General features: G+C 40.9%; 1 protein-coding gene across 1 annotated transcript in view; it reads right to left on the bottom strand.

Annotated features, from left to right (window-relative positions):
* Nucleotides 1–23,077, bottom strand: part of khdrbs2 (KH domain containing, RNA binding, signal transduction associated 2) — a 93,142-nt gene that overhangs the window by 59,015 nt on the left and 11,050 nt on the right. The window contains exons 3-4 of the mRNA XM_047602140.1: nt 21,983–22,855; nt 8,400–8,527 (exon numbers count right to left, since the gene is read on the bottom strand). Of these exons, the coding sequence (XP_047458096.1) occupies nt 8,400–8,527; nt 21,983–22,226 (372 nt within the window). The 5' untranslated portion in view covers nt 22,227–22,855. The remainder of the gene's footprint in view (nt 1–8,399; nt 8,528–21,982; nt 22,856–23,077) is intronic.

Raw genomic sequence — 23,077 nt, 5'->3', positions numbered from 1 at the left:
TTTGGTGGTGACGGCTCAGTGATGGTCTGGGGAGGGCATATCCATGCATGGAGGGACGCACAAACTTGCACAGGCTAGACAACAGTACCTTCACTGTCATTAGGTATCAGGAACACTTTGGAAGCATTGTCAGACCTTGCACTGGTGCAGTGGGTCCCGGGTTCCTCTTGGTGCGCAACAATGCCCGGCATCATTTGGCAAGAGCATGCAGGCAGTTCCTTGAAGGATGTAGGAATTGATACCATTGACTTACTCCCACACACACCTACATAAAAACCAATAGAACACCAGTGCACAGTATGTTTTGTTCCATCAGACAACATCCATCGTCTCGCATGCCCCGATGTTGTCTGGCATGCAAAGTAGAACATTGGGGCCATGCAAACAAGTGAGCACCATTTTCAGTTGTTGCAACAAAATGGACTAGCCATGTACTAGTCCTCTGCATCCACTTTTGACTTTGATTCCCGGGGTGTCTTTGAATTCAGCCCTCTGTAGGTTCATCCATTAATACTCAGTCCATTTCTGTCTAGATATCCAGCATGGTTTCTTTTTTCTCTCCCTTTTTTTAAGATCTGATGTGTTTTCAAAGAGTTTCTTCATTTTTTTTGAGCAGCGTAGTTCCTTAGTTCCATCCAGTAAACTTCAACAAACTCATTAGCATGAATTTGAAGTCAAGTTTGTGTTGAAGCCACGTTTAACAGTCGTTAACAGTTCATCAGCTTTACTTTGGTCTCACCGACTCAGGCTCTTCAGCTGCCAGTTGCATCACCAAGCTCATAAAGCTACATGCTATCTTTGTCTACTATTTAATATTCCAAAGGTTGGATTATGGGAGCTTTCCACATGAAACAGATGCCGGCTCAAAGAAACAAAGACTGATGAGAGTGAGTGAAAACAGCAAAACTGAAACAATGGGCTGAAATATGCTAAACTGCTCCACAATAGCAGAATGATGTGATAACTCATTAATGAGAGCTTTGGTGATTTTGGTGCATTGTTATTGATTAGAACAGTTGAGAAGCAAAATGATTTTCCAAACATTAATTACTTATTTCCTTTTTGCAGGTTTTCCCTTCAACGCTTATTACGATTTGGATGAACTTTTTTTTCACTCCAATAAGGCTAATCAACGGAAGAATCAAGAAAATTTGTGCAGAAATTGTACAAGTCTATGTCACATTCCTAGACCAAATGCTCTGAAAATCTTGTCAAAAAAAATAAATAAACATTTATCGTAGTGGGACAGAGTATAAGTGTGAAGGGTTTTTAAACATGGAGAGGCATTTTATCTTTATTATATCTCCTGAGCAGCATTGTGCCAGACAAAGTCATCACACAAACACTCACTCAGTGGTATCCAAAGTGGAACTGAGATGCTATCATACAAGTGCCTAATTTTAATTCACACTCGGTACTCCATCTACTGTATTCAATACTTATCTAGGCAAAACACCTTTCCACATGATAGGCCTTTCTTTGGGACACTGACATCTCTGGGCAGGCAAAAATGGGATTTCTGTATGTGTAGAGCTGTAGCTGCTGCACCATTTAAAGGTCACAATAACCCAAGACTGATAAGCTCAAAATTGTGGCATCCACAAGGACAAAATACAATTTGATGTGTTGTGGGCTTTGCGTGTACCTGCACACTGAATAGTTATAAGCCTGTTTAAATGTGGAGCGGAAATATATCCCAGTTTGGTTTTGCCTCAAATCAATTTTATTCTGATTAAATGGACAAAAATATGTTGTATGACGTTCTGGTATATTCACATTTGCAGAATAGTCCCAGCGCTGGACTCGAACTAGCCAACGGAGTGAGCCATTGAAAATCCATTTCATGCCCCAAGGTTGTGAGATGCTAATCAAGCTGTCTCATTAAACAGTAGAGGATAAATTCCACTGATAATGAAAATGACTATGCTGATTATCTTAATCAGATTTTTTTTTTTTTTTTTTTGCTGAGTAAATACTAATCCCAGCATACAATTTTCATTTCAAGACCTTTATGAGCACCTAAAGAGACAAATCAGGGCAGGTACGGATGTACGACCTGTTCTCCCGTTAAACGAGATCAAGCCTGTTTCAAGGTTTCACAGATAAAAATAGAGAGTGCTAAGGTAAGGTCACTGGAAGAATGCTTCAAGGCCAAATTTCTTTATTTTGACAGGCGGTAAAACAACATAAAATCCAAGGCAGGTTCCACAGAGAGTGGTTTCACAAGAGAGGCAAGTCCCATATGAATGATGCATTGAACAGTCTGTACCAATATGCATCACCTAAATAGATGGATCGTGAGGCAGATGCAGCTTTACAGTGCCAAATTCCAGCAACTTAAACATGTTCTATCGTGATTAAATAGTTTTTATCTACTGCACACACATACATAAATTGGTGGTAGAAGATACGTACATTTACTTGAGTCCTGTACTTGGACTGGGGTTACATTATTGTTATTTGCTTGAATATTTACACTGACTCATTGTTTGGATGCTGGAGAGATGGTCAAAGTAACGGTTATGTCAAACCAAGCAACTTTTTTTAGAGACCCTAAACCAGTGATAGGGAGTTGAGAGATGTATTGGACCAACTTTAACCTCCTGCAACTTGCAATGTAAGGATGTGCTGCTAACAGTTTGGTGCCAGATACCACCTGCTGAGTCCATGTTGCCCTTTGGTAGATTGTGATTGGGGATATTAGACATGGGGAACAATAATGCTTTGACTCATCTGTGTAGTTTTCCATTTTTCTTTTTAAATATGACTCATAGATAGAAATATAAGTATATGAAGCACTTAAAGTGGCGCCCTCAAAGATTTCAGTACTGGTTGATTTGGCAGCACATATGACTACAAACAAATGGGGTTTAATAAAACAAGTCACAAAATTCTAGGGGCAGCTAATATTGTCATATACTTTTTTTTTCTCCATCATCCTGTGAGGAATTTTGTGAATTTATGCCGCACAAACTAACAGCAGTGCACAGTGAGTGAAAGAAGTCTGTTTCCTTGCTGGGAAGTGGGATCTGTCGCCCGCACTGTAGCACTGCATTTGCAGTGACTGCTTCATTATAAACGTCAACTGCTATTTCGCCAGTTAAATAGTTCTGTGGTTTAGCGACAGCAGAATTATATTTTCAGTTTGCGTTAGCAGCGATATCAGAAACCAGCAGCTGTTTTCTGATCATTTTTTATTCTGCATTCATTTTTAAATATATGTTTAAATGATTAAATGAATTTAATTAGCTTAAGTTAATTTTCCTGGAATGTCACAACAGATACCCAGTTCATTATAATAATAATAATTAATTCTTATTAATTAATATTGCAATATTTCCATGAGTGGGCCATAGACAGTCACGTCATTCTGCGATATCGTGATTCCACAAGCATTTATTTAAATTAAAATCTTTGAAATTACCACTTTAAAATGAGCTCCACCAACCAGAGCACTAAAGCATATCTTAGCGTGCATATTAATATATCACTCAGAATAAGATATCCTATTTATATACTTTGCACATTACACTCTGTTGATAATACTATCAGCTAGGGCTTTGATGCAGAAATGTGTTCGTCATGTGTTGTTACCATTTTACTTTTACTTGAACAGTTTGAAAACTTCTTTCTGAATGACAGAAAATTTCATTTAAAAGGGAAAAGCATAAATCGTAAGTGGGCAAATCTGCAGAGTTGCAGGAGCACACAGTCCAAAGGGGAGTGCACATATATATATATACATATGTAAAATCAAACACACTACAAGCTATACATATGGGAGCAGGCTTCGTTGTGCAGCCTCACTGCAGCAGGAAGGAAGGACCTCAGGTAACGCTCCTCCATACAGCGAGGGTGAAGGTGCTGCCCAGCGCTGTTATAGCGCCATGAATATACGCTCTGTCTATGCATTGATTTTATGGCATTGTGTGGGCTTTTAGCCTCATGGCCATGGATCCACTAATATGCATAATGTGTGATGTTGTTTCAGCCATTGGCTTTGCAGCATTGTTAAATTCCTGATTAAACCTGCAGTGTCTTAGCAATTATATATTTATGAGCCCGGGGTTTGTTTTGATATCATCACTACTGCCGTGCTACGGAAACAATGAATCTATGTAACAGCACAGACAGGAACTAAACTGAAATTGCTTTTTCTCAGTAGACAGTTTGACATAGCAGGAGAAGCAAAAGCAGAGGCTTTAATGAGAGCGTATGTTAGCAGTAATACCTGTGCTTTTCCTGCTTTGTCGCGTCAGATTTTATCCAGTAACAATGAACGATACCATGTGTCCGTCAATGTGCCAAACAGAGGGATTTCATAAGCACCGCTTGTCTTGCCGACATTAATCTTCCTTGTGCGTACTTGTCAGATCTGAAACCATGCAGAAGAGTTCTCCCAAGTAATAATTTAATCACTTTACATTTAATTACTCTGAGGCAAGATGGCAGCTGTAAGCTCGATGGAGCACCATCAGACTGCTTAAATGAGAGGGAACCCATCTTCGAAACTTTAAGTTTTCGCTCTGCTACCAGTAACAGAAAGGGATATTGGACTTTGTCAAATAGCCGACATGAGAAAAATAAAAGTTCCACTGTGAGGTAAAGTAAAACCAATTAGTCTCTGCCTCTGAGACAGGCATTGTCGATTTCAAGAGCCAAACATATTGATCATGAAAAACTGACAAATATTCATGTCTGTGCAGTAATAATATGTAGTACAAACATCCTTCAAAGCAGTCCAGATTAAATATCTCCGTTGAAACAAATGCATGATTAAACTCTATCAAACTGCTAATGATTGGAGTGACGTTTTGTCTGCAACATACCCAATATTGCCAAAAGTATTTGCTCACCCATCCAAATCACTGAATTCAGACAAACCACGCTTCTCCATCTGGCAATCTGATGGACCAGTCTGGGTTTGACGGTTGCCAGGAGAACGATACTTGTGAGACTGCATTGAGCCAAGTGTGAAGTTTGGTGGAGGAGGGATTATGGTGTGGGGTTGTTTTTCAGGAGCTGGGCTTGGCCCCTTAAGGTCCAGCGAAGGGAACTCTGAATTCTTCAAGACTGCACAGAGTCCTGACCTCAACCCGACACAGCACCTTTAAGATGAATTAAGGTGAAGACTGGGAGCCAAGCTTTTTCGTCTAACATCAGTGTCTGACCTCACAAATGTGCTTCTGGAAGAGTGGTCAAACATTCCCTTAAACACACTCCTAAACCTTGTGGAAAGCCTTCCCAGAAGAGCTGAAGCAGTTATAGCTGCAAAGACCAAATGAGAAAGACATTAATTAAACCCTATGGATTAAGAATGGGATGTCACTTAAGTTCATATGCATGTAAAGGCAGGTGAGCGAATACTTTTGGCAATATAGTGTATTGAGTCAGACATGACATTTTGCAGCAAACTGTGTCACTTGTCATAAATCCGTTCTGAATTTTGTGAGGTTCATTTTACTCCATCAAACTCATTTTCTTTTAACTCTGCTTTACTTTCTTTGCTGGCTGTCTCATTGTCATTGCATGGCATGCGTTTGATCAAAGAGCTGCTTCAAACGGCTAATTATCATTAACTTAAAGTGCAGTTACAAAGACGTTTAAGGTAGTGACACTGCAGTCTTGTGCGGTGCTGACTGCGCAATTAGGTCACAGAAGCTGTTGTTGGACAACTGCTCTGTCCCTCTGGACCGCAGCTTTGCTTACTTTGCAGAGCTGGCACTATTACGTTCATTACATAAAACCTGGATTCTGAGCCTCTGTGTTGCACCTGTCGACTTTTTGTTTATAATCATGAATATATTTTATCTCTCTCTTATGTACCTCAGTGGTTTTCACGTTTTCCCTGACTCCAAGCTCCACCAGTTTTCATTAGCCATCTAATCGGGAGCAGACTTTCACATGGGAATGCAATTAACCAGAAGGTAGGATAAAACATGAGCCATACAAAAAAAAAATTAAAAATCATTTTACATTTAATTTGTAGTCTCCAAGAAGAAAATGGGTGTTTCCACAGAATCAGTATGTTTTAATTTGACAGAACTAATAATTGCCTACAGTCCTGTATGTGTATATACTGAACTACACACACATAAGAGAATGAACCAAACATTTGACCCAGATATGCTTGTTCTCAGCTTTACGTACAGTACGTGTACTGTAAAAGAAAATTGAACATTTACAGTTAGTCAGTACTTCAGAATGAAACACAGAGAAAACTGAGCCCTCTGAGTCGATGGGGGTCTTCTTTTCCCACGGAACGAGCTCAACTGGCATTTTTTTATAGATCTGGAATCAATTTAATAGAGTGAGGAGTTCCTGGGGCTTAATTACTTTCTCAATCCGGTCATGAGGAGGAAACAAAAAATTGATTTCTATGAAGTGTCCTGTGGAGGTTCATAAGACCAAAGCGCACCAGACACAGTTAGTTTAACGTCCCTCTGCCTCTGTCTAGTTGTTTTCTAATAAAACACACAAAATCAGGAATCTACAAAATATGATAATTGGGCATTGTATGAATCAAATTGGTTGTATCAAAAGCGTAGCACAGAGTGTAGAGTGTTGTCTCAAGAAATAGGAGATTGTGAAACGATCACTAAAAAAAATGGAACATAGACACAGACACAGTGTTTGTGGAGGATCTCCTGATTGCATCTCCTCTCACTGAGCACACTAGCAGCAATAACCAGTGTATGTTTGAGAGTTAAGTGGGAGGGCGTGCTTTTGGTGATAGACTGGTATGGGCTGAGATTGTTACTGTAGCCCTTACCAAGACACATGTTCACATTTGGCGGACAGATATTAAAAAATACATGAAAAATATGTTCGGTTTAGTTTTGCTCAGGCGTATAATAAAAAAAAATAGGCATATGTAGTGAAATATCTGTCTCAAAACAGCAACAAAGGAAATGCAGTTTTGCTTAACTGGAACTTAAAACAGTCGTGTCATGTATAATAAGATATATTTATAGGTTACCATGCATTGGGGAACATGAGAGGTGATAAAAACTAGTTAAATCTTTGACAGATATTACATATATTCAGATAAATTCTACTTTAAAGCATCTAATTAAAAAACAACAAAACTAGAGTTTAAGTATTAATTTAGATCTTTAAAACCAAACGAATCCCCGGCGATCCGTTAAAGCACGCCATTTTTTTAAATTACCGTAACTCACAATGGTTTGAGCTACTGACATGGTTTGAGCTACTGACAAAAATGTGGCTGAACACTGGAAAGCTGTAGTTTTGTCTGGAAGACCTTTGTAACATCTCAAGGTTTTATAACTAACTTTCTTTTTACCAAAAAATTCTTACAAACAAATCTCTCTTCTTGCGGTTTCGGTTTCGGTCACCGTAATGGCAGCTTTATTTATTTATTTATTTATTTGTTTATTTATTATTTTTGTCCAGAAAGCGCAACTTCCCCCTGTTCAGCCACAGTTTGAATTTTGTCTGATGTTGCTCATGTTTAGATCTTAACGGGTTAAAGGACCAGTGTGTAGGATTTAGTGACATCTAGTGTTGAGGTTGCAGAATGCACGTACCCCAGTACTGAACATTATCCAGATGTGTGCCAATAGAAAATGTCCTCCAAAGAACCAGCCTTTGGCTTGTCTATCCATCAAAGAGATGTGAATGGCTCCTTCTTAGCTAGCAAAAACATAATAATGCGTACTAAATTGTGTTTCTACAAAATCCAATACAAACTGTCCTTATCGGGGGTAAAAGACAGTCCGATCAAAATGACTGGTAAATAGAGGAATCTAATAAATGAGAAAGACATAAATGGAATATTTGTATGAAACCAGTCCTGTTGCATGAGCGTGTGAAAGTAAGGTTAGTGGAGCCTTCCTTGATTGCAGAGGCAGTAAAGCCTTTTAGTTTTGCTCAAGCAGCTGTGTGTTGTTGCTTAGCTGCCTGGCGGAGCAGCCTCATTAGGCCGCATTTCAGACTTTGTCAGTACTGACACTGCATAACTCAGAATGCCGAGCCCAGTGTCACACAGTGATTTATGATCACTGTTCTTCACCGTACCCTTGGGTGCCTCAGTCTACTGAAAACTTTTGGCTTTTGATGACTACATAAAAATAAACAGACGCTGTCCGGTGACTTTCCATTTGCCAGTTTGTGGCTCAGAGTGATTTTAAGAGCAAATCCGTGAGCAGGTGAAGCCATCCGAGATGGCCAAGATGAAAAGTCTCCATCCACCAGCATCACACACAAGCAAGCTTGTTGTTTTCAAATGTAGCCGAGCTGCTCTTGCATGGTGCCTTGCAGTTTAACTATTCAGGTCATTTTTAAAAAACTGCAAGCGAACCATAAAATAAAATCTAGCACCCTAGAAAGACGCAGTGTGTGTTTTTAGGGCAAGCCATGGTCTTTGTGTTTCTTACCTTTGGATACTGCTGAACTGGAATGAGAACTCTTTCGGAGAGCTTGATATTTTTATTGCTGATAATGTCTAGGTATTTCTTCGTGTCTCCATCTTTTCTCAGTTCGTCGCCTTCGTACTTCTCAATTTCTGCGGACAAAAGAAGACAAGCAGATGAGAAGATTATTAATTCGTTATGTAACTACCGAAAAGGCATCATGAAATCTGCAGCACGACAACCACTATAGTATGTATAGTTACGCTGGGGGCACGCGCCAGTAGAAATGAACCCACGCATTGTTTCACACAAAGAATATTTTGCTGACTATTTTGTATTTCAGCTGTAAATATGCTCACATTACACACTTAATGATACAAGATTATCCGGCTGACTCCTGACACGTCCTTTCACATCAGGCCCTGTAATCTCATGATCCAGTAATTCCAATCAAAATAACAAGAGCTGCAAACAGTCGCACTCAGCTCGCTGTGCCTCACTCCGCCACAAACGCAGCTCTCTCGTGGGCTGTCAGCAGTCTCTGATCCCCCGCGCAGCTCGGCACTCACGCAGATGTCGGATTAAACATATAAAGCATTTGATATTATCGGGGGAAAGCCATTTGGGGGAGGTTAAGATTAGATCTAAGAACCCTCACATTAAGACTCAATTTGCAAATCACTGGCTCCAATCAAGCTGCAGCGTTTCTCCTTATAATTTGCAAGATGGGCAAATCTTGAGCAAATTGGCCCAACGGTCATCGAGAGTGTCCCCAGACTTATCGCAGTGAGACAAGAGATGAGAAGTGGATATTAGCTGTCCAGTTTGCCGCACTTTATCAGTAACAGGAACTGCACAGTCCCTGAACAATGATATTTTTTGAAAGTTTTCTAATACTTGAGTTTAAACAATGAAGATTAAACAGTCTAGAAGTGAAGTAGTAATTTATAGTTCCGAGGTGGATGAAACACCTGAAGAAGATAGGGAGCAAGTCTCAAACCGCTCCTGGGCTTATATACTGAGTAAAGAGTTCATTTAGACTGGATCACTTCACACTGACAGTATCTGAACACTCAATGTTTAAAGCCGTAAAGCTAATAAAAAAAGTCAACCGAATGTTTCACAACATTTTTCTAACTTTTATTTTGGAAATCTGGTACAGAAGGGCTTAATGGCAAGCATGTTGTTGAAATAACCCGACTTAATTTCCGTTCAACAAACTCATAGCATTTGGTGCAAGTAGAGCATGTCAACCGAGTCGCTCCTGGTTAAGACATCTTAGCTCCTGCACCAATATCCTCTCAATAGTTTCTCCAGTGCTTTAAGTTTTAAGGACTTTTCCTTAAGGTCACTTGTTTTTGCTATTGTCTGTGTAATCGCAAGACCAAACTCCAACAGCTTGAAATAAACCAATTTCTTCCAGCACCGCACAATCTCCCTGATTGCGTCTGATTGTCCGAGGAAGATTGTTTAAATTGGATCATGCCGTCTCTTCTGCAGCTTCTCCCAGACCACTCTCAATAAAACCAAAGCTGCCTCAAAATTTCATTCGTCTGAATGGGGAAGAGCAGAGGAATGTGAAAAATGCCCTTTAGATTTCTAAGAGAAGTCAATGACAGATGGAACAGACTATTTTTTATATATATATGTATATATATATAGCATGATAGGCTTCACCCCTTACTAAAATGAGCATCATAGTTTTTATTGAATCATTCAGGGTCAGAATATGTGGGAAAGTATTTCCACATGCCACCCAGTAAGGTTGTAATAGAAGAGCTGCATCGTGCAAACACAGTGAAGGAGGAAATGCTCACCGAGATCATCCTCGCCCGCCTCTGGTAAACAGGCTGCGTCTGAAACCTCTTAATAAACCCACTGAAAGACCCCTATAACCTTTTGTTCTCATCAACACCGCTGATTCACACCTCTTCTTTATACAAGACAAGTGTCAGCAGATAGCAGGAGTTAACAAAATGTGCTATTTAAAAATAGCATTTTCCCTGAGGAGAACAATCAAAACACAACCCGTGGTGTGCAAACACATGCCTAGTTTTAAGAAAGGTACTGTGTGGTCAAAGGTTGGAAATATAAACATATATAGTACTTTTATAAGGATGGAGAGTGTGTCCTCCACTTTGGTCCAGGAACAAAAAGCTTCACATAAAATGGATTGCCACTAGATTGCCGTCAAAAGTTCATGATGAATGTTAAGGATTTTTTTTCTTGTCATGATCTGATGCTACTACTTATTTACAATAGTTTAGTTAGTCAATGTCAGCATCCTAATGTGATAAAAACAATAAATATTTTAAGCTCTCCATCTTGAATTCACCCTAAAATAGCCCCAGTCAACAGAGGTTTGGGTGGATGGACGGGTCAACAGAGCATTGTCTTGGTTGATAAATCTGCACTGCACAACACTTTGGTCTCCTTCTACTGACGGTGACAGTGACTGCACAGACTCGGCTGATTAGTGCTTATGACGAATGATCGTCCATCCCATCCGCTCTCTTTTCAAGTTTCTTCAGTAGGACAGAGATTTAATGATGATATATATAGTAGTAGTTATTTATGAGAGTTGTGTTGTCTAAGGTGTATTTCTGGGAAAACTTGCTGATTTTTAACAAATCAGTGGATGGAAACAAGAAAGCTAGCAAGCAAGTCATTTGTTGCGTATTAGGCTAAATAGCTGCAGACTGACTAGATGCTCTGCGCTAGTCCAGCTCCGTCCTGTGGTTGCTCCCCTTCTCATCCCATCTGTGCTGATTGGTGTAAAACAGAAAAACAAAGAGGGATTTATCTGAACAATTAGCTTAATTAGTATTGTGTGAACCCATTTAGCAGAGGGTGGAATGTAAAAAATTCCACACTATACTTTTGTGTATTTGCTCACAACATCAAATAACATTCTTTACATTTAAAAGTACTTTTTTTGTGGAACTGCATTTCCTGGTTTCATCAAGGCTTTGATTCCCAGTTGATCCTCAGCGATTAGTTTTGGGTTTTTGCGTTCGAGAGACAATTTGTTTTGCATTGTTTGACTTTCACATCAGTACAATGTGCATATTATTTCAGTATAGAACGGCCTTTTTATTGCCCGTGAAGAGGATTATGCTCTGGAACAGCATTCGATGGGAGACACCTTTATTCTGGTCCGCAACCCATAAGTGAACTCAGAAGGCGATTGTGTGTGAGAGAAAGAGAGGGAGAATGACAGCGGGACTAAAGGAGAGAAAAAGAGGGAAATTAGTTTATGATGTGTAAATCCGGTGAAACACGTGCACACAGTATCGAATTTGTCAAATATGTGGTAGAAAGCAGCAGGAGCATAAAGACCAGAGAGGCGAGAGTGTTCTTTGAAGGTCATTGGTTTCAGTCCTCAAACAGGGTGAAAAAAAAAAAAATCTCATTTGGGGAACTGAATGAGTAAAACACTCTCAGCGACTATTCTGGTGCTCTTGATCCCCTCTGTTGCGCCGCCCAAACTGCTGCGATGGAGCCGCTCGGCAGCCGAGCCAGAAAAGAAAAGAAAAGAAAAGAAAAAAAACAACTGAGATTTAACTGGGCAGCTCCCAGATAAATGTATGCAACTGTATGAGTTAGGAGACGGAGTTCTGCTGAAAAAGAGAAAATGTGCTCAGTCAGCCTGCCATGGCTTAAGGTTAAATATCAGCAACACAGGCCAAGGACCAGTTTGAAGTTTGTTTATCCCGGACAACATGAAAAAAAGTGAGTAAATGCAAAACTATTTTCATGGTTTATCAAAAACAAGGATTCAGTAAACAGGCCGACCAGGAACTAGAAGTCAAGATGCTCTTGCTCAACAAATTAATTATCCATTTTCTGTTGAGATATCCATCCATCGATTAACATCTTCTTATCTGGGGTCGGGTTGTGGTGACAACAGACTAAGCAGGGTATTCCAGGCGTCCCTCTCCCCAGCCACACAATCCAGCTCTTCATGGGGGATCCCCAGGCGTTTCCTGGCAAGTCGAGATATATAGCCCCTCCAGAGAATTCATGGTCGACCTTCGGGTCTCCTCCAAGCTGGCGGTGCATGGTAAACCTCCAAAGGAGGGCGCCCAGGAGGCATCACCACCAGATGCACAAGCCACCACAGCTGGCCCCTTTCAGTGCGAAGTTGCACCAGTTCTACTCCGATGTCCAAGCTTCAGGCCATGAGATGTGCCATGCACTGATTATCTTTCACATGATTAACTTCAACAAGAAATAAATCACATACAGAAATGATCTAAATCATTGGTCTTCAACAGGGGGTTCACAGATGTACTGCAGAGAGGTTGCAAAATAATTTCCCCTAACAAATTTAAATGTCTTTAAATACACATTAACATCAATCCAACATATTTTAGTAAAGGGAAAAATGGAAGCAGAAGACGTTACCGCCACCCTACTGTTGGACATAAAAAAAAAGAATATTTGAACCTGTGTATTATTTGAATAGCTTAATACTGAATGCAAAAAGATAATAATGTGTATTTATGAATAGCACTGGGCCAAGTTTAATACAGAACCCATATAGTAGTACCTACTTAATATACACATCAGTTTCAGGGTCCTTGGCCTGAAAAACATTGAAGACCCCTGATCTACATTATTTCAGCCACTACCAGTGCAGCATAGCGTGTTAGAGATATTTACTACTCCGTTGTTTGTCCTCACATTGAAGCTTTATTGAATTCCAGTAGTTGTTTGCTATACAGTCTAAACTGCTACTAAAGCCTGCAGTTTGTTCTACTGCTGCGAAGGAACCCTTTAGCAAATGCTTCCAAGTCAGAGATTACTTTGGTGAGATCAAATCTAATGTCTCTTGTGTCTGTTGTGGGGAGTTTGATGTTGTGCTTATCTAATGGGTCAACAGAGAAACATGAATCCAGAGAAAACAACCATACCGTGATGGAATGAGTCACCGTAATGAATCCAATCAGAATTAATTTCTTCCGACATAAGTTTGATTAATCTCCACACTGCTGCTCCGCCATGCCACACAGGGATTTGATGAGATAAAACAGAGCATGAGGATGATGAAAATCATCACACCCAACAGAGCACACTCAGGACGTCCTGGAATCTGACATGTGCTTTGCACAGACAAATAATGCACAGTGTAAGCATCCTCCCTTCTCTCACTCTGCTCACCTTTTACTTTGCGAAGCTGGGTGAAAGACTGGAAACCTTGAACAACCTGCAAACTGAAGGATGAGCTTTAGAGAGGAACTCCAATTGAGAATTGCTAGCAAACATATTTGAAGTACTTCTGTAAGCTACATTCCGGTTCATATATCTTGGACACAGACCCAATTTTTGTCTGTTGTGTTTCCTGATGATGTGATAAAGTGCCTGCTCAGATTCAACCAAATGAAGAAAAGATGAATAGACGGTGCTTCGCGCTGCAGGTGAACAATGACCCGAAACATACCCTGTAAACAACCCAGGAGTTTGCAAAGTTGTAGAAGTGGAAAATTCTGCAGCGACCCAGCAAAGTCACCTCATCTCACCCTGATAGAACTACATTTCACTTGCTGAAGGCCAGCATCACAAAGGAGGAAGCCCATTCTTTGGTGGTGTTCAAGGGTTCCAGACGTAAGGCGGTTATTGCTCTGGGTGTCACTTTTGAGACCCTGAATATAGAGAGGAAAAAATTTCTACTTCTTATACATCCTACAGCAATTGGAATGCGAACACCCACAAATAAATATTTTTTGACTTTACAATAGTTTGGACTGTTTTGTTGGTTTCAAGCTTCAAATAAAGTCCCTAAAATGTATTGAAATTGTCAACTACTGCAAGTTTAGAGAGAGTCACTACACCATCGGTTGATATCAAGGTTCACCCACAATGTTTGATTTACACTGTGGCGAACCAGTCAGTGCTGAATTGAGTATTACTTTAAGTGCTTTACCTAACTGTGGGCAGTTACAACAACGACGGGGGAAAACAAAGGCTTTGTCAAGTGTTCCCATTAGTAGACAGCTAAATTATTCACCGATTTCTTCTAGCTGCTGAGCAGTATATCTACAATAATGGCTCTACAATGGGTGCAAAAATGAATCAGTGTAATTAGCCTCCAAAAACTGATTGCTCGTTCACATCAAACGCAGAAAGAGGTAGCAATAGAAATCCGCCTGGCAGAGTGGGCCATGTGGGATGGGTGAACTATGAGACGTGCAATTAGCTCCGGCCCTTTTTCACGCTGGACTGATGAATATAAATACGCGGGATTGGAAATGTACGTGCCTCTGTTTGGCCACATGCTGTTTATGTGTTTTTAACTGAGCTGCACGGAGGCAAATTGAGCAGCCGACAGAGAGCTCAAGTATTAAATCGTCAATGCAATTAAGATGCCATCCTCAAATTTTCTGGTTAAAGTGCGCTGGGAAGTGGAGGGAGGAAGTATTAACCATTTATACAAATTACACATTAAGCAAAATGCACATTTTGATAATGACAGTATACAACAGTCATCTGTTTTTCCACCACTAATTAGTCCAGACAGGATGGAATACATCTCATATACATTGTACACCGTATATACCAGTGACTACATTTACATACAAATATCTTTAACAGCGTCCTTGGCTCAGCAGGTAGAGCAGGTTGTCCACGCACCAGAGGGTTAGTGGTTCAATCCCACGGACCTAATGCGGAACTGTCAAGACGCTGAACCGTGTGTGAATGCGCTCGTGTGAATGTGTGGGTTGATGAATCACTGCGACTGTAAGCTACTAGTAGGTAGAAAAATGCCATATAAATGCAAAACCATTTAACAGACCATTTCTACAATCTGTTCACATGGACACTAAATAAATATATTAGATGCCACAGTTGCGTTTAGAATCTTCAGAACATTAATCAGAATATAACTTGAATGAAAAGTGGTTCTGACCACAATCCGCTGGGATCCGATATACATACAGCCGAATACTATCCCTACTCCACCATGTTTATTAGAAAATAAAGACCAAGATAGACCAACTATTCTACATTAACGCCAACAGTGAGTCCAGCAAATAGTGACGTGCGGATTGATACTGAAACATCGATACTTCCGATACCAGGCCTTTATGCTCTGAAATCGATTCTCAGCTCAAAATATCGATACTTTTGATACTTCACGGTAACATTAGTAACACAGTGGAAAGTAACTGAACTATTGAGTGGTGACGACACAACAAACCTTGTGAAACACCTCAGGTTAAACCCACAAACACAGAATATGAGGCATTTGTGATGAGGAGGACAGAAGAGGAGAGCGCAGGGTTAGAGTTACAGTTAAAACAACATCCTTAATAATTGAAACAGCATTTTCACATATTTTGTAGTGAAGTGTATGATTAGTGTATGATTGTCTCCTGTTTTTTTCTGTTGTATTCGCTATATAGGAAATGAGGCCACCACCTCAATATATATATAAATAAATAAATCACTCTGGCGTCTTGTATTCTTTATGAAGCTGTGATTTGAAATACACACACACAAAAAAAAGACTACTTTTTTGTTGGATCGGTATCGCTGATCGTGAAAGAAAATCGGTGGTCTCAAACATCTTTCCCAGATTGCCACGTCGCCTGATTCTTAACCCATGTGGGGCAAAAATGCCAGAGCGAAATGATCCGATGCCGCATTTACGTGGTAACTAGATGCTAATATTTTCCTATTGGAAGGATTATCAAAGGTTTACACCACGCTTTTAATCTAGCTGGAATGTCCTTCTGACCGGGCCAGTCTGCTCTGACTGAGGTGGTTACACGAGGCATTATGAGCAGAACACCAGTGTCCATGTAAATGCAGGCATCGGCTGAGTGCTGTGACTGCAACATACCCTTATCATGTTTCATCTAAGTGTCATCTGTGTTAATTCATTTTTTTGTGTTGTTTTTACAGCAGCTATTTTGACACATCAGGGCAGGACCAGCAGTGGTGTAATAGATGACATTAATTATGTCCATATTGCTTTTAAGCGGACCGGGGCTTTGATATTGTGAGCGCTGGCTCGCTGGTGTAGATGTGACACACTAAATACAATCGCACCGACCTAATCTGTTAGCAGTCACACCTGGTTTATCCTGCTTGGACGTGTTAAATTAAAACTCTGCATTACAAAATGGAAGTGTACATGAACAACAAATATGTATTTCATTTAGCGCAGGCTGCGTTTTACACCTGAAATTTGAGAAGTTGGTGGTTAAAAGAGTTATTTACAATCTGTACTCATGTTCAAAAGTATAAAACTTGACTGAGCTACGTGAACTTTAAACATCAAACTAATATAAATACTGGTGTATTTGATTCTGATTTTGGTTCTTAAGATTTTAAAAATCCAATTTCTGTCCGTGTCTTATCTGTCTGCCTCTGATTTCTTTATTTAGAATTTATCTGCCATACGTGAACGTTCAAGGGCCACAGCAATACTATCTGCTATCTAGTATCTGTTGTCTACCGAGTGCTGCAGCTTTGGCTCATCCACTCATTTCTTCTGCCTGAAATGCTTGTGACCTTGGAATTTAATCTTATTCGACCCGTGCACTCATTGTAAGTCACTCTTGATAAGGGGTCTCGGCTAAACGCCGAAAATGTAATTCAATGTCTCACTTTCCTGAGATGTAATTTCTGCGTCCTTTTGATAGGTCATACCACATGGGGTGTTGTTTATCTGTCACTACAAGCTGGGTCACTGCTGGATACTGAAAAGGCCATTATGGATACACTGAAAATGTGAGCAACAATTTATAAACAAGAGAGCGAGAAGAAGTGAAGTGAAAATCAATTTTTTTAGAGTTTGTGGATAGAATGGCACTTTGTGGCAAGGCATCGCCAAATCAATTGAAAGATTGTACAATATATATAAAGTTTGCAAAAGCAATACCATAAGCGATGCGTCCTAAATTCATTCTGCAGCGTGTCAAAGGGAAGAATGATGCGCCCAGAACCTCGAGGAACTGTCCTCGGCGAAGCAGAAGACAGAGAGAAAGCCAGAAAAACTGAAGCAGGTTCCTCCAAGATTTCGGCAGCTCTTAAAAAATCGGTGTGCGGGTGCACCCAGGTGAACTGGCACTCTTTTAAAACTGAACACTGATCTGACTTTCTGCTCACTGCACTGTATTAAACTGACGAATGAAAAAAAACATTTAATTGCATCCTCATACACGCACGCAACTTGTATGTGCTTGAATGTGTTGAGGAAAGCTGAGTGGCTGTGCGTCAACTGTATTCTGAGCCACGTGAAAAGACACGCATCCCAGACCTCTCCTGTAGCTATTTGGCTGAATAAAACCGAGGCTTTAAAAGTTGCAAGAGCACATCACGAGTTCTCGCATTGTCTGATTAAATTTTAATTAAAGTTACAGGGTCATTGCCCCAAAATGTGGTGTGATTTTGTCTCTGACATTCCCTTGATAGAACATCAGCATTCGCCGACGGAATTCACTTTTACATTTACAATGTGCTCAAGCAGAAACTGACCAAAATTGTAATTAGGTGCTGGTTACTTCATCTTTTTTTTTTTTTCCTTCTTACAGATATTTCCTGTGTGTGTAGCCACAGAGTGCAGCACAAGGTTCACGGGAGTCCTCAGACACTTACAGCAAGGCCGAACGAACGGGACGACTACAAAGCTCAAACACGACGTGGAAAAAAAAAAAGAATGTTTTCGGATCATGCGGCGTTATGCCTGCTCTTGAAAGGCTCGTACAGGCAGTTTCAGCTGCAGTCCAAATATAGTGACTCTTAAGAACGTTATTAATTATAATTACAGCGCAAAAGTGGCAATCTTGAAAGATTTTCATTTAAATAAAGGTATCGAGGCATGAGGCAGCACAGCAACCTACTCTAACGTCTGTATATTATGGGGTTGGTGTCCGTGGTGAAATGACTCAATGCTCAATAAATTTTATATCAGGTTGCTGCTAATATAATCTCTAAAAAAAAAAAACAGATGAATGCAGAACTCAGAGATTGCAGCTGATGGGACATTTCTTACTACCGAGCATTTAACTTGAAAAACCCCAACATCTACTTTGGTTATAACCTAATTACAGAATGCAAGCGCTATTTTTGTAATTACCGTTGGCGGAGGAGTTTTAAATATTTCAGAGAGTAATGGAACAAGAAGGGGCTGTTTTAGAGAGGTGGTCACTCATCCTCAACTTCTCAGCTCAGCCCTTACCTTTTACAGACTCATGCCAGGTACAGCATAAAACAAGATCACGGATGCTCACAGAATAATTGGTGAGAGAAAAAAAAGCCAATAATTGCTTGACTTCCTTATTAAACAATAATAGTTGCTTTGGCTGCCTCCAGAATTTGGTAATCTGTGGTGCTCACGCCAGACGTCTCCAAATCAACCCAGACTGAAAAGTTCAAGATTAACCCATTAAACTGGGAAAATCATGGATTGATTAATTCATTCATTTTCTGTAGCTGAGAGCCTATAGAGTGTTACCCCAAGGCTAACACAGAGAGACAGACAACCATTCTAACTTAAATCTATGGCCAATTTAGAATCACCTATTAACCTAACCAGCATGTCTTTGAGTGGTGGGAGGAATCCAGAGTACTCGGAGAGAACCCGCGCAGACACAGGGAGAAACTCCACACAGACAAAGCCCCAGGCACCCGATGGATTCAACCCCAGAACCTTGTTGCTGTGAAGCATCGGTGCTAACAGCGAGAACCTTTGCAGGAATCGCCAGGTTTTGTTTATGCAGGTGTGAATCCTTCACGTCTCGTGCAGATTGGTTCGTGCTGTCGCTGCTGTCGTCCTAGCAGCACCTGTGATATTACATATACCCCATGACGACGTAATTACATTTTTGTGATCGCAATAAAAGTAAAAAAAAAAGTGGCGAAACGCATTTGCTGCTCTGAAAATGGAAACATGCAGTACAGTTTTTCCTCAACAGCCAGCATGTCCACCATCCATCCGATACTTCCCGTCTGCTTCCCCGTATGCTTTCCTTGTCACCTTATTAGGACTCCCATCGGTTTTCACGGCAAGGCGAAGCTACGTGGCAAATTCCTAACGAACAAAACCCCTGGGATCTATTAAAGGCTCGCCTTTCTTGTCTCTCCCTGCACCCAACTTTAGGAAATGCTGCACACTTCTTTAGTCAGAGGAAAATTAAAGCGCAGAACATGAAAGGACTGACTTTTATCTGCCAATCTGAGCAATCATTAGCACTTGTGCTACTTTGAAATGAACTTTGCGTCCGAGGCGAAACATCGTTGGGTGAGAGTGATGAGACTGCGTCAACTGTCACGCTTTTGCGTGCTGCAACCTTCATTGTTGCACTATTACTTGAAATGAGCTCACGCTCTTTCCTGAAAGAGAATGATTCCCACCTCCGCTTACTTTACAGCCAGAGACTAGAAGAGCTGCGTCCCAAACTGCTTTAAATCGGCTCAAAGAAAGACAAATGGTTCCAGGGGCAACGTGATTTATACACACGCGCTAAATAATTCATTTCATAAATAAAGAGATGTTAACTGGGACCCTGGTTAATCCGTGTTATTGTGCACATTGTGAATAATGCAGGATTACGTGCTTTGCTATGCAGTGATGAATAACTGTGAATCCATAAATCTCTGAACATACTTTATTTTGCTGTCCATTGATAGGCATGATTCTGCATTATCCATGAGTACAAATGAAACAGGATAACAAGATGTGTCAGTGGTTCAAATGATTATTTCACACAATGCCCGAGGTTGATCATGTTAAACATTTCCAGCACTGACAGATTATTATGCCGATTTTACAATATTGTGTGTGATGCGTGTCAGAGCTTTCGCAAAAACATTATTTCAGTAATTCTTTTTTTTTTCTTTTTACGTTCAGTATTATACTATAAGTGAAGGTCAGGTGTGTCTGCCATTAATTCACCAACAAAACTGCTTTAACTGAAAGAAATGAATACATATAAATAATCAACTATTTTACCAGATGAATACATACAGTACATAAGACCACGTTAATGTGCATTCTGGCCATGTGAGTCAGCCTTGAGCATATTTGGCAAAGTGCACTGCGTGACGGATGATCCCATCTGCATCCTGGTTAGCGACAAGAGCGGGACTGTCAGGTGTCTCATCAACACATTTCAGCAGGAAAGCTCGAGGGGCAGAACACCAGAGCGCAAACGCCCTGTCCTGTTGCAGCATCTTAATCGAACACAGTGTGGGACTTCACATCTTTAGGCCAGGTTTTGGTGTTTTATATGGGCTCCATATAAGAAACCACATCAGTCTGCTGCTATCAGAAATCACCACTGAAGCAATTTACAGCATGAAGGAATGCAATAAGTGAATATGCAATTTGTATTTTTAGTTTAAGATTAATTCAGATTCAAGTTAACATGATTATTGTGTGCATTCAGTGTTTAACTTGAGGCGAAGTAGGAAAGCGCTGTTTGTTTCTGTGCCATTTTAAACCCCATATACTACGTTGGCCTCCTTGTTTGTTTTGCCTTGCCTCTGTATGAATCCTAATAAATGTCCTGAAATCTGATGTAGACCGAGCACATTTAAGTCTCTGACACTAGAACAAAAGTAGCAACGGCACATCACTCAAGCCTTTTGCAGTGCATCATACTCAATTCCACACAGCGTGCCCACAATCTAGATGATGTACACTGAATAAATCTTCAGACTGAACGAGCCGAGGTGAGTTCTCGTGTCGGCTTTGAGGTGATAAGTTTGCTATCGAAAAGTGACACATACTCGGCATGTGAATGAGACCAAGGCTACCTGCGGTATGGGGACGCACTTAACATGCTGAGGGCTAAACTTCTTTCCACAGCTCTATACGGTGCAGTAACACTGTGCCAGAGGAAGGACTGTAGAACATCTGTCTCAGTGGCATCCCTGCTCTCAGTGACCTTGGTTACCACGCACCTCGAGCAACGACTTAAGGTGCTTTGAATGCATCAGTTTTCTTTGGCATATTAAAAATGCACGACTCTAATTTCACAATACAAACACTAACATCACAGCTTGCAATGTGTTGCTTAAATAGAATGATTGCAGCTCAGATGATTAGGTGATACTTGGCACATTTGCATATCTCTGCCACACACATAGTTTGTCTTGAGCTGCTGAATAAGTTGCCACAACGTTCACAAAATTACACAAAATTCCTGACCATATGCAGGACAGAAAGCAGATGGCAGCAGTCTCCACTTTGCACAGCTAAAATCCGATCAATCTTAAAATTAAGGTGATTAGTCCTCTCGGCGTGTTTGTCCAGGAGCCAAGGAGGACTGCTGGGATTTTCTGGGCACCAGTGACTGACCTTGGAGGGCGGACGAATAAAAAAGTGACCGACTTTACGCACAGTTTACTTTCTGTACTCACGGCACCTCCTCATGATTGGAGGAGAACCTCACAAAAGTTCCGCACTGGATCCAAAGAGCGACATCTACACCAAAACACCACGGCACACCGGGCGCACTGATTTAAAACTCAAGGGCGGTGTCTTAAGATGAGCCCACTGTACTTCCACAAAATGCGTTCGGCCACGAAACGCGGTGAAAATGTCGCCGATGACAAATAAAGAAGTCGTTCGGATTGAAAACTACCTGCCTTACCTTCTGCAATGAGGCGCACGGCGTGCACAAAGGAGGGATCCAAGCTGTTTTTCTCGGCCACCAGTTCAGGTAAGTACTTATCTGGATGCATTATTGCCACGGCGGACCTCTTCACCACCGGCGGTGCAGGTGAGACGACAGGAGTGCTGCGCGCTGGAATGCAACTATGAACCTTCCCGCTCCTGCTTTCTGGAAGCTGTACTCTGTCGGTCCTTGATGAGCAACACAAGCACTTCCCCCCCATAAAAAAATAAATAAATAAATAAACGAGAAACAAAAAAGACTAGATCTCCGAGATTCTTGACTGGAGGCTGAGTTGTGATTCAGAGGTGTGAGCCCATCTCTGCCACGCCGCTGCCTGCTGCCTGTACTCGGCTCCCCGCCAGACGCTCAGACTCACTGTGTCTGCAGACCGCGCTGCTCCCCGCCCCTCAGCATCATTATTGGCCATGTACTGGGACTGGCAATACTGAAAAACCAAGAGGATCCCTGCTGGGCGCATACCAATTGGGCAATATTCATGGAGGGAATGAGATGGAGGGAAAAAGTAGCCAAGAGGTTGCACTTGGTCGGAGCTGACATCTGCCTCTGCTATAAACAGATTCTGTTTGTTTCATTCTTTCTTTAAAAAAAAAAAGTTTTTCACACTCTGTGTTCAATAATGAAAAAGAGGAAGATCCGAAAACCTTTTGAGATTAATGTGCAGTAACTATAAAGGTATGTAGCTTCAAAACAGAAGAAATACACGTGATGACAGCATATATTCAAAATTTAAAGCTGAAACAAAGACAGCTGAGCTTGTAGAGTTCTCTTCAATCTTCAAGATGCTTGGTCCCTCATCCAAGGTGCCTCTTCAAGTTCTAGGTTCTGGATCTGCAATTACAAGGTATTCACCTTGAATTGACAATAATTATAATCAAAGCAAATTCTTCCAATTACAGGTGAGTTTCAGGTGGTCACCACTTAAGGAGATGCTCTTAATAAAAACCTAAACCCCCCACCAATCACTGGAGGAAGCCACTTGCGTGAGTGGTTAAGCGTCTTTAATGGACCAAGCAAGCCCAGTCATTAGACCAGTTGTTTTAGCTTTGTTTT

The sequence above is a fragment of the Mugil cephalus genome, chromosome 13 (genome assembly GCF_022458985.1).
Source record: "Mugil cephalus isolate CIBA_MC_2020 chromosome 13, CIBA_Mcephalus_1.1, whole genome shotgun sequence".
Classification (NCBI taxonomy): Eukaryota; Metazoa; Chordata; class Actinopteri; order Mugiliformes; family Mugilidae; genus Mugil; species Mugil cephalus.
This window is presented reverse-complemented; position numbering and strand designations above follow the sequence as displayed.